Source organism: Rhinolophus sinicus, chromosome 13, assembly GCF_057876585.1.
Source record: "Rhinolophus sinicus isolate RSI-liver-muscle chromosome 13, RSI-T2T, whole genome shotgun sequence".
Lineage (NCBI taxonomy): Eukaryota > Metazoa > Chordata > Mammalia > Chiroptera > Rhinolophidae > Rhinolophus > Rhinolophus sinicus.
Genome location: NC_142513.1, coordinates 18,108,788 through 18,121,407, shown reverse-complemented (window position 1 = coordinate 18,121,407; position 12,620 = coordinate 18,108,788). Strand labels below are relative to the sequence as shown.

Below are 12,620 nucleotides of genomic sequence, written 5' to 3'. Positions count from 1 at the left end.
TGTTATGTATATGCTGATTTATTTAATGCATCCACCTCATGAGGAAACTTATTTTCACTTAGCATAAGAGAAATTGAGTTAGAGCAGCAGAGTAATTTGGCCTACTATGTGGTAGGTACTTCGTATTATCTTATTTAAGTCATAGTAACTCCCCAAAGAAGATGTTATTTTATTATTTGCATTTTGCAGATAAGGAAACCTGGGACTAAGAAATGTTTCTTGGGTCATAGATGCCCATTCTCAGTTCAGGGTGCCATTTGTGTCTCAGTAATTTTGCTTTTGTAGCGTCCCTATGCTATAAAGGACATAGCAGTCCCATGTGTTAAGTAGTGAGGTCCAAACAATTTAGTAGCCATTTGAGAAAATAATGCACATGGCTTAAAAGAAAATATATTTCTGTTTCATTCTTCAGTATCACAGTTACCTACTACCGGAAGTGTGTGCCTTCTGAGTTCTGCACAGCTTCTAAAACCTTGCAATCAGATTGAATACCACCACCCTCATTCCTATTCCACATTGATTTTTCACACAGTTCTTTTGTCACAGCAACCACCAAAACCCAGTTTCATAAAGATAGGATGTCATGAAAAGAAATGTACCTGGAGCGAAGTAGTTAATGCAGTGTTCAGCTGATGTCACATGTCACTGTGCTTTCCTCGGAACCTGAAAATGGGGCCCCTATGAATTCAATATGATGCCCCAGGTTCAACCTGTGTGATACCTTGGCACACAGTTTGGGAACTGCAGACTTTGTGCCGCATAGGAGGTACATGCTAATGAGTCAAACCTGGGTGTGTCTGGTCCCAGATTCGTGTCCTTTTTTGTGATGTGACTTTATTACTTGATAAAATTATTTTTAATTCAGTGTAATTTTTTTAATGCGATAACCATGTACAACGTTCCTGTCAAATTCTCCTCTGTTTGCTGTCACATTCAGTTCTTTGTCTTGCATATAGCGTATATATAGTAGGTACCCGATAAATATTTGTTGAAAAAGAGAAAATCTGTCCCCTACCTTGGAGACAGGAGTTTATAAAGTCAAATAAAGGACAAGAGGCATGGGAACCACGGAAAAAGGCTATTGCTCTAGTGGTCTGATGTCTTTTGGCTTCTTTCAGTTAAGTGTATCTTGTTTCCGAAAGAACCCTGACCCTTGGAAGGCTGCGTATAAGTTGGTGTGGCTTAAATAATTTTAAATAGCAATACTCGTAACTTCAATAATTTGAGTAAGTAGTTGTATTAGCAAATCCTCGATGGTGATAGATATGCTTACCCCTGGGGTTTCACTTTTGTTTTGAGTTTTTGTAAAACTGTTTTACTTAAAGTGAAACATGCCACAGATTGCATTTAAACCCTGGCTGTTATAAACTGAATTTCTTGAAACAAGGCCTCAAGCTTGCCCAGGGAGCATACCTTGCAGTCAGCACACGTAAGACCTTGCGTTTACAGATCTTTTAATCTAAGATGGGTCATACCTGGTCAGCCTTCTGAAACCCGGTGGGGGGCACTTAGGTCTGACAAGGAGGACGTGTGCAGAAAACAAAAGATGCTGGGTGTTGCTTCATTAGGGGCCACTCTTCCTTCTTAAGTACAAAATCAATGTCCAAACAGAACTGTGACTGGTGCTAAGGTGATGGAGGTGCCAGCTCCAAGATAAACACTTCCCCTATCCTTTCCAGGTACAGAAATTATTTGTCATTTCAAAAACCTGGAGAGGTAGCAAGGCTGCTGCTGATTAGCCGCTGTCGTCTATGTGCCTGCATTTTAAGGATCGAGGGTGCGTTAAATACAAACACATCGATGAGGTTTGCTCCTCGCTGCATCTTTATCCAAGGGACATAGTTAAGGGTGAGGCGAGAGATCCGAGTCTCACTACTACAGTAACAGTGGGGACGGCCGTGAAAGATAATCTCTGCAGTCGATGTGTCCCCTCTGAAACTCCAAGGAGCCTCGTGAGGATGCAGCAGGGAAAGAGTTGTGGGGAGTAATTTGGGTGTTAAAATATTAACACATTTCTGCATATTTAATGTGGTTTCCTTTTTAAATAGTAGGCAGATTATGGCACGCAAGCAGATAGGTTTATGATTTCAAATTAAATTTTCAGCATTAAAAAAAATCCAAAGGAACTACTTTGTTATAAATACAGTCACCTAATCTAAATACTGAGTTGCTTCGTTTTCAGCTTTTCTGATGGATCAGCTAATTTAGAGCCTCCTTTTATGATTATAACTTGTGAACAAAGCTTCGTGATGGATTTTAGTCTTAAAAATTCAACACTTTCAATCATTCATCTAGTTCACATTTGAGTGTGTACTATGTGCCACGCAGTGGTCTCTGGCCTCCCAATGGGGAATCTGGGAAGGCTTCACAGAGGAGGTGACATTCATACTTGGGACTGTGAGAGCCATTGTGTTCATCTGCCATTTATGGTTTTACTGTGTAGTACTTGAGTCTTATCTCTAGAGCAAGCGCAGAGGCAGACTTTTTTTTTTTTAACCCGTAACCTGCCGTTTCCCTTTCTAACTTCTACTTTTCTCTAGCTCACATCCTAATACTTGTGAAAAATTCGTCCTGGAGAGAGATGCAAGGCCCCTTCCCATTTTTTCTCATTTCTGCTATTTCCCCACAGGCAAAGATGCCTTTCGATGCCAACAAACTGTATTGCAGTGAAGTGCTGGCCATATTGCTCCAGGACAATGATGGTGAGACTCCCTCTCAGTATTGATATTCTGTTAGGATAGGAACCAGGCTTGTTTCAGATCATGACAGCAAGCTCTCTTGCCTTTGGCATCCCCTTGCTCTCCCTCGCGCTCTCTGTGCAGCTTTTGTACTCTGTCAAGCTGTATTGATTTTGTTTGCTGATGTATCAGTGTTAGACGGCTGTAAAATCTGACAGTTAGCTTCATTTTTTTTCTTCCTCTATTTTTTTCCCCTTTTAGAAAACAGGGAATTGCTTGGGGAGCTGGATGGAATCGATGTGCTTCTTCAGCAGTTATCCGTGAGTAATTCTTATGCTTCCTGTCTGCCATGAAGATACATGGCCTGCTTTAAATGGGAGGTGGAGCTGGAAATTGTGTGAAGGAATAAGCCATGTGATGCAAGGCCTTTGGAGCATGTTGGCAGGTTTGAGGTTGCACTGGAGGTTATGTGGTTTGCCTCTCGTCCTCCATCATTTGCTCTTTGTGACCAGATCCCGCTGTGTATCTGGTATGAACTGTCTTGGTCTTCTGATATTTGTGAGCCCAAAAGAGGTGTGCTTCCTGCTTCAGTGTATGTATTGGGGCCAAGAAGACCAAATTATTGGCAGTTGCCCCACTCCCAACACTATTCACTTCCTTCCTTTCAGTCTGCCCCTAAAATGGAGTTTATTCATTTAGGATCGTGATAAGCTCCAGGAATGCAAGTTCCAATGCAGTGGGGGAGAGGTCACGGAGGAGGACGGGGAAGGGTGTAGTCCTGGGGGCTGTGATGAGAAATCGGAAATCACCATTTGGTCATTGTAAGAACTGTAAATCCAGTTGGAATGTTCTGCTGGCATTCTGAAAATGCTGTTCAGATTCCTTCGAACAAATCTCATCTGTGCTGTTCCAAAAACAGGACTGAAAATAGATCAGTTGGGTAAAATCTCGAGAGTGTTGGGAGTGTCTGAGATGTCGGTTTGCATACAGCTTCCGTCTTGGTGCCAGCAGTCTGAGTGGCTTGGCCTCCACCCCCCAAAATAGAGCTTTGAAATGTGAATCTGTTTTCAGTTCTGGGAAGGTGCTTAGTCCTGTTCCTGCAAGAGTATTGATCATTTTATAGTAGACTGTATGGGTATGCGTATACTGTAAACAGGCTTTCCTCTTAGCCTGCCATATACGCGCAGATCTCTGGCAAGGGCAGAATTTGTGCTTTAAACTGTTCCCATGACTTAGAGCCACAGCTGCTGTGTGAGGCAATTCAGTAGCCCTCATGGTTAGGAAACTCTTCCTTCTGGACTGTGGGATGTTTTAGAAGGGCAAAAATGGATTGTGGTTGGGTTGGGCAAGTGGAGGGATTTGGGGGTAACTGGAAAAGTTGTTTCTTGGCTAAGATGGTGATTTCAGGGATGGTCATCTTATTCATTTAGCTGTGCATGTCTTTTATGGCGTTTTCTCTGTCTATATTTGTGTTATAGCTCACAGTAAAAGGGTTTTTGATGTTTTGTTTTTTAATCTCCCTCTTTGGAACTATGAATCAATCACCCTTGGCCCCAGTGGTCAGTGGAGTGTTTTGGTTTTTCGCATGAACTGATAGCCATTTATTTAATACCCGTGCATCAGAAAGGCCAGATTCTATAACATGAAAACTGATGAGAATTTTATTTGGTAAGCTTCTGTTTCAACCGTGGGGTTATCGTGCCAGGCCGGCTTTGGAAATTGTTGGGTGCTGGCTGATGAAAAGACATCCTCTTACAGTTTTGTGCTTTCTGATGTCTTTGCTTGACAGGTGTTTAAAAGACACAATCCCAGCACGGCTGAGGAGCAGGAGATGATGGAGAACTTGTTTGATTCACTCTGTTCCTGCCTCATGCTCAGTTCCAATCGTGAGCGCTTCCTGAAGGGTGAAGGTCTCCAGCTGATGAATCTCATGCTCAGGTATGTTTCCTACCTCCTAGCTCTCCATCCTGTTGGCTCAACTCCTCTCTGTTAGCCTGGATGCAAGAACATGTAGCTGTGGTCGTTTATTCCCTTGTGTTTCCTGTATATATAAAACCGCAGCGTCTTCAGGGGTGTGTGTGGTCTTTTCTAAAGTGAGAGTAGATGGATAAAAGGCATTTTTTTTTTTTTTTTTTTGGTCTGTTTTGCTCTATTATTGTGTCAGTTGGTAATAGGACCACTCCATTCAAGGGAAATGTCTTTTTCCTCCTTCTATTAGTGTGTTGGTTTTGGGAAATCTAGTCATTAACTTCTAAACATGTCCTATGTTAATCTCTACACTTAGCCCAGTTTTCTTTATATCCCTCATAGACCTATCTATGCCATATGTTTGTCTATATTTTTGTTATCAGCAGCAGGATATCGCTCATATTTTTCATGCATACAAATTATCATTATGCATTATTTTCGGTAATGAATTGTGCATGTGCTATGTGGCTAGCATAGGAGATAGGAAAACATGCAAGACAGTTCTACAGCTTTCCTTTATAGTACTCTCCTTGTATATCTTATTATTTATGTTCTAATTTCTTAAAGTACTTAAAGTTGATACCATGTTAGTGTATTTCACAGAATCCTAAAGTTGGAAGTAAATGGGAGGCAGCTGTATCAATAATTCCTGAGAAATCTGGCTAGGAAAGTGAATATTGAAATGGGAGGTTGGAGGTGTTACTGGAACGTGGTGCAGGGTCAAGGCACAATTTTTTTAAATGAGAGAGACTAGAACATGCTGATTGATTGGAAGACTAACCATTATTGAATTACTCTTTATGAAATTGAGCCAGAGTCTGTCGTCTTGAAACTTCTATTTACATAAACTGAAAACTCTGGTAAACGACTATTCTTTGACAATTTTTTTACGTATTTGATATATAGCTATTAAATATAATTTAGAATGTAGACATGCAAAACTGGTAAGATACTATGTTGAGTGCTGGGCTTATATAAAAATGAATAAGACAGGATTCCTGCCCCCAAGAAAAAAAACAGCTCTGCCCCCCAAACACAACTCAGTTTTGGAAGTATTGAACTCAATTTGGGGTGTATATTCCTAGTCTTTTTTTTTCTGTAATTGTTTTCCCTGTTTTTAACAGGTTTTGGGGCCTGCCACATATGTAATTTTTTCTACTGTTTCTTTTTAAATTTAACATGCTGTTTCCCATGCTGTGACATAATCTTCATAAGAGTTTTCAATAAGTGCGTAATGGATTCTAAGGGAATATAGCTTACTTAGTATTCTTCTGTTGTTAATATGGAGGTTATTGCCAATGTTTTACTATTATATCAAATTCTACAGTGACCATCTTTGTGCTTAAAACTGTTTTTGTACTTAAGATTACCAACGTCTGTGTTTCTAAAATTTCTTCTTCTTAAAGGCTTGTGTAGGGCTAGGAACATAGTAGACCTCTTTGTTTGTCTGGTGCATACCAGACCCTGGACTGATTGAAAGTCTTCCTTTGTGGAATTGCTTTAAAATCTTTATTTTAAAGTGCAGAGGGTGGGGGGGCATTGAAATTATTCAAAGGCATTTAGTGTTCAGCTGATTTTTGCTAGCTTTACTCTCTTGAGTCTTGTTTGTTTATCTCCTTTACCCTTCTAATTACCTGTCCTTTTGTTGAAATGACCCACCTTCTCGCAAGCAAATAGCAAGTAAAGAAGTGCATTTGGCTTCCTGGACCATCTAACCTTAAAACTATACTCTGCAGGGACTTTTCCCTAAGCTTCTTAAAGGTCTGAATCGTCAGTGTTTTCGGATGGTCGAGTGCAGATATGAAGTGATGTATTCCTGTATACGAACCATATGGCTTGGTAGTGTGCAGCAGCGAGCAGCTGAATAAATAACCAGAAATATGGATTATTCAAACAGGAACACAGGCGATTCGGGGAGCCTAATTAAAAAGGAGCTCCAAAAGACAGAAACTGTACCTCTCTAGGATCTCCTAACTTTTCTTTTTTGAGTGCTGCAGTTACTGTTAGGTAATTCTTTTGCATTAATTAGCTATATTGGCAGATTCAGCATTTCCTTTTTTTTCTCTTTCCCATGCTCTTTGTTCTATGTAAATTTTCTTCTTCAGGCTTCCAAATGGAAAGTTTAATTGGGAAGGATTTTTTTTATTTCCAGCTAGATTTGTCCTTCCTGATCTTTCAGCAAGAGCTGCCAAATCGCTCTGTCTAGAAAGGGCCCATTCAAAACTAGGAGGCTGCAATGCTACAAGTTCTGGAAAATTTCTGTGGTTCCATTGCCCCTAAACATTAATCTTTACTTTGAATCAGGCATTCATCAAACAGTTATGAAATGCCCACCTGGAGAGGTAACAGTGTGGTATAGTGTGGAAGAAGGGACTTTGGAGTTGTAAATGTATGTTTGGAACACAGCTCTTTCACTTACTAGTTCTGGATATTTGGTGAGTTACTGTAGCCTTTCTGACCTCTGACCCTCAGTTTTTTAATCTGAAAAATGGGTGTAACACTGCGAAATTTGCAGAGGTATTGTGGGACATAGGCTATATATAACTATCTGGGACAATCCTGCAACTATTAAAACATTGAAAAGGTACTATGTTAACTTACTGTGTTAAGTGGTAGGCTTATACAGAGATGAACAAGACAGGGTTCCCACCTTCAACAGTTAGTGAAGGAGACCAACGTTAAATAACCGTAATATAATTTAATTTGTTAACCATTAAGAGGAACGGTTAATTTTGCATGTCTGTATCCTTTGAATTTTTAATGTATGATTATTGATAAGGAAAGATAGTCATTTATGTACACACATTATCACACATGCATACATACTATCAGTGTAAGAAACGTCGAAACCTGTAGAGAACTTTAATGAGTTTATTTGAGCCAAACTGATGACAATTGCTGCGAAGTAAAATCTCCATGGATTAATTGCAAATGCTTCAGAGAATGATGGTCTTGCAGCTTATTTTATGCATTAGAATCAAAGGAGGAGATGTAAGGAGGGTTCCATGAAATCCATTGGTGGTAGATTAAGGGGGTGGGAGAAAGTGAAGTGGGTAAATCTCTGGGATTGGATAAAAAGTAAACTGGAGAGACAGATACTTCTTTTACATTGGTGGGTACAGGATAGTTAATAATGAGCATATTACAGCACGTAGAGATGGTATCCGAGGAACAATGAGGGTTCTGTGGTCTCTTGATCTAGTGCAGTGGATTGTGCCTTGAGGGGTCAAGAAAAAGGGATCACTCTGACATTCTAGATGCAAAGAGACACTAGACAGGCTCTCTCAAGGTAAAGATTGAGCTTTGTCAAGGAAGCTCCAGGCCAAGGATGTGACTACCCGTCATGACCCGCTTTTCGTTAGGAATTTGGATGTTCAGACCATCCTATGTGGTTAATTTCGGTTCTGAGTTTGTAGTGCCTGCCGTGCAGGCCTCCCCTGAGCTTGTCAGGGTTAGTATGTAGCCCCTTTATAGACCACAATATATATTACCAAATTTAATATTTTTATCAACTTTATTGAGGTATAATTTATATTTTAGGTTGGTGCAAAAGTAATTGCGGTTTTCTCAATTATTTTTAACCTTCTAAACCTCAATTACTTTTGCACCAACCTAATACAATAAAATGCACCCATTTGAAGTATACAGTTTTAATTTTGACAGATGTATATGCCTTAGTTTTCACCATAATGAAGTTATAGAAGAGCATTGTCCAGTAGAAATGTAATGTGAGTGAGAAGTGTAGTTTTATATTTTGTAGTAGCCATGGTAAAAGGTTAAAAGAAACAGCATTAATTTTAATAATGTATTCTTTTTAATGCTCTATATTAAAGAGCATCATTTTAACGTGTAATCAATAAAAAGTACTATTGAGCCTATTATTAAAAGTACTATTATTACATTCTTTTTTTAAAGTAAGTCTTTGAAATCCAGAGTGTATTTTACATTTACATTTCAATTCAAATGCTAAATTTTTATTAAAGTACTTGATTTATATTTAGATTTCGTAAAATTTACAGTGGGAAAAGTAGATTTCCACATCTAAGTTTCTGGAACATATTTAAATGTTTCACAGTAGCTGAATCAAGTATCAGTTCTTTTAAATTTAAACTTAAATTTATTGAAATTAAATTTAAACTTCAGCGCCTCAGTTGCATTAGCCACATTTCAGACGCTCAATAGCTAGCTACATGTGGCTGCTGGCTACCATACTGATTAATGCATATATAGTTTGTATCACCCCCCCCCCAAAATTCCCTTGACCCCTTTTGCAGTTAGGTCCCACCAGCCCACCCGTGGCCCCAGGCAACCACTGGGCTTCAGAGCAGAAACCAACAGTGTCCACACTTCAGTTTATCTCCTTTGGGACACTTGAACCTCTCAACTCTCTTCTCCCATCATCCTCCTAGGTATTTTAGGGTTATGGCTTAGCTGTTCACTTCTTATTGTAACCTTTGTACTCAGTGTTCTAAGAAGTCCTTCGTGCAGATTTGTAGTCTCAGCTTTTGTTTCGGAGGTCTGTTTGGAGGTCTAGTACCTCTCGTACCTCTCTGCCCTTACCTCACAGGCCTATCCCCTTTGGTTTACCCTCCCACTCAGGTGCTACTTTAGTTGTCAGGTGACTTTTTTCATTCCTGCGTTAAGAGTGTCTGGATTTCACAGTGCTTGACAGAATCAATAAGGGGGGAAAAAAGCTATTGTTTTTTTCTCTCGCTGCCAAAGGACAGATGAAGACATTTTGGAAAAGAAGCAAAGATTGTTGAGGTGATATTTAAAAATGGAACTCATGCTGTGAAAAAAAGCATCAGGTACCCATTCTAAAGTATAGAACCCTTCCTCCCCACACAAAAAAAAACAAAAAACAAAAAAAACCCAGGAATTTCTCATTTGGCCGTAGTATTTCAATAAAGAGAAAAGATGAGGTGAGAGTGGAAGGTACAGAACCTCTTGGGCAGAGCAGCCCTGAAACCAAGAGAGAATCAGAGTTGCTGACGGAGAAAATACTACTCCTTGTATGTCAGGCAGCTAGGCCTCATTCTTTTGGTGTGAAAGTCAAGAGTTAGGGTACAGAGAGGATGTTTTAGGTGGTCTTTGGCTAGCAGCAGAAGGGGGACGGTAAGGACAGGAGCCAAGTGGTATTTTTGTAGTCAGGGATAGTTGAGAGAAAAATAAAATTTAAGAAAGTCACAATTTATTGCGCAGTTTAACAGAGTGATTGGATTTAGAGGGTCCAATTCATAGAAATAAAACTAAATTATACTTATAGGGGAATGGCCATTTTAGAATTTAGCAGAAAATGAGAATTGAGCTATAAAAATGCCCTCATTATCCCCTGGATTGAGACTGGTTTGCCATTTCCATGTTCTTGGTTACAGATGTCTCTGGTAAGATGGTTGCTACAAATAGAAGATTCCAATATATCAGGTTTAATTATAGCCTGTACTCCAAATCGTTTGCTTCTTGCCACCACAAAGCACTTTTTAACAGTGTGTCCTTGTATCAAATGGTTCAGTGTTCTTTAAGAAACAACAAAAGCAGTGGGAGACTGAAGAATTACATTGTCAGTTTCCTTGAAAATGTTGACACCGAAGCTTATTATTTCTGTTGTAAAACCCTGTTCCAGGTAGAAAGAGAAGAGACCACCGTGATCCCAAGGGACGTGTACAAACGCAGTTTGGGGCTGTATGGCAGAAATACAGTGAAGCCATCTTGGTTATTAACTGTATAGGCAAAAGAAAGAAAGAAAGAAAGAAAGAGAAGGGTACATATAGACACATCCATTTCAGGAACCACCAATTTTTTTTTTTTAATCTGAGGTTTTTCACTAAAATTTTCTTTAAAGCAAAGTGTCTCTGACAAAGGAAACAAATGAAATAGCGATGGGTATACCATCTGCAGAGTAAGTCTTTGCAGGACCAATTCTGAGCTGTGAGCTTGTACCAAACCATATAGATAGGTAGGCCAGCCTGGGGGATTTTTGTTAACCTTGACATTTTATTCCCTTCGTTTTTACCTTGTTCTGTATTGGTTTTGTTCATAATGAACATGTGTAGGTCCAAACTCTTACATTTTTATTCTTGTGGTTGTTTACAGGGATTTTGTTATTGTTGTTATTGTTTTCGGGTTTTTTTAAGAGCTAGGACCTTTTCTTCTGACCTTCAGTCTCCGGGATTCTCCTACAAAAGCGGAATAATAATGCACATCTTTTAGAAGTCAGCTGTGATTCCTGATACAGTTTGTGCTCCAAGCTGCACACACACAGGTCTTCCGTGTTGTTTGTCCAACAAGCATTTCCCTTTCCCTGCTTACTGAATATTACCAGTCTCTCTTAGACAGCTAATAGTAGTTTGCACCTGAAAAAATGCTTCAAAACACAAAATAATCCTTCCAGCAGCCCTCCAGGCTGGTGTTACCTCTGCATAAATGGGAACGTGCTGTGGCTGAGAAGGCACATTAAACTGAAGCAAGATTACCAGGCAGGATATGGTGTAGGACCTATCTCAGCCCTTCCACCAGACTTCAGAGCTATTCATCGTTCCAGTGTAGCTAAATTGCACATAGTTAAAGTATATGATTTGATGAGTTTTGCAATATTTTTTATTATTCCATGTTTATTTCTTAGGGGGCTTATTAGATCTTCCTCTACTTTTTTAGTGGTTGTTTTAAGGTTTACAGTTTACCTCTTTAACTTCTCACAGTCTGTTTTCAAGTAGTATTATATCATATCTATGGCATAAAAGCCTTACAACAGTAAACTTCCATTTCTCCCTCCTGGTCCTTGTGCTACGCTTGTCATACATTTTGCTTCTACATATGTTGTAAATCTCATTATATACAGTTGTTCTTTTTGTGTAAGTGGTCAGTTATCTTTTAAAGTGATTTTTTAAAGTCAGAAAAAAGTCTTTTCTATTTACCCAGATTTGCCATTGCCAATGCTCTTCATACCTTTGTGTAGTATATCCAGATTTCCATCTGGTATCAGTTTCCTTCTTCCCAAATGATTTCCGTCAAACATCTCTTGTACTGATGATCTATTGTTGATGACTTCTGTCAGCTTGTGTCTGTCTGCAAAAGTATTTGCCTTCACCTTTGAACAATTTCACCTGGTACCTACAGCATTCTAGATTAATAGGGTCCCCCCTCCCCACTTAAGTATTGTAAATAAGAGTGTTGCTCCACTGTCTTCTGGATTGCTTGGTTTACAATGAGAAGTCTGCTGTTATTCCTGTATACTCATGTGTTCTGTCTGTAATATATCCCTTTTTTCTAGATGTTTTTAGAATTTTCTCTTTATCATTGATTTTGAGTAGTTTTAGGATATGCCTTGGTGTCGTTTTCTTCATGTCTCTTGTGTTTGGGATTTGTTATTGAGCTGTTTGGATCTATGGATTTATAGTTTTTATCAAATGTGAAAAAATTTCAATCATATTTTCGAATACTTTTTCTGCCCCCTTCCTCCCTTTAGGGATTCCAATTACATATATATTAGGCTGTTTGAATTTGTTCAACCACAGCTCGTTGGTGATTTATGCATTTTTTTCAGTCTTTTTTTCTTTGTGTGTTTTATTTTAGATAATTTCTCCTGTTATGTATCCAAACTCACTCTTCTGCAGTGTGTGTGATCTGTCATTACTCTCATCCAGTACATTTTTCATCAGATGTCATATTTTTCTTCTCTAGATATTCAATTTGGGTCTTTTTTTATGTCTTCCTTTTTTCTAGATAACATGCTGAAGCTTTTCTCTACCTTCTTGAACATATCAAATGTAGTTATAATAACTGTTTTTAATGTTCTTGTCTTCTAATTCTGTCATCCATGTTATTTTTACTGATGATTTTTCTCCTCTTTATGGTTAATATTTTCCTTCCTCTTTGAATGCCTGTTCATTTTTTACAGAAATTGAGATACTGTGAATTTTACATTGTTGGATGCTGGATTTTTTTATTTATTTTTTGTATCCTTATAAATATTCT

At 38.8% G+C, this 12,620-nt stretch overlaps 1 protein-coding gene across 2 annotated transcripts in view; it reads left to right on the top strand.

The window, feature by feature from the left end:
- Positions 1 to 12,620, top strand: part of CTNNBL1 (catenin beta like 1) — a 144,176-nt gene that overhangs the window by 64,770 nt on the left and 66,786 nt on the right. For both annotated transcript variants that reach the window (XM_088789133.1, XM_088789134.1), the window contains 3 exons: positions 2,630 to 2,702; positions 2,940 to 2,998; positions 4,468 to 4,616. In XM_088789133.1, coding sequence (XP_088645259.1) covers positions 2,630 to 2,702; positions 2,940 to 2,998; positions 4,468 to 4,616 — 281 coding nt within the window. The remainder of the gene's footprint in view (positions 1 to 2,629; positions 2,703 to 2,939; positions 2,999 to 4,467; positions 4,617 to 12,620) is intronic.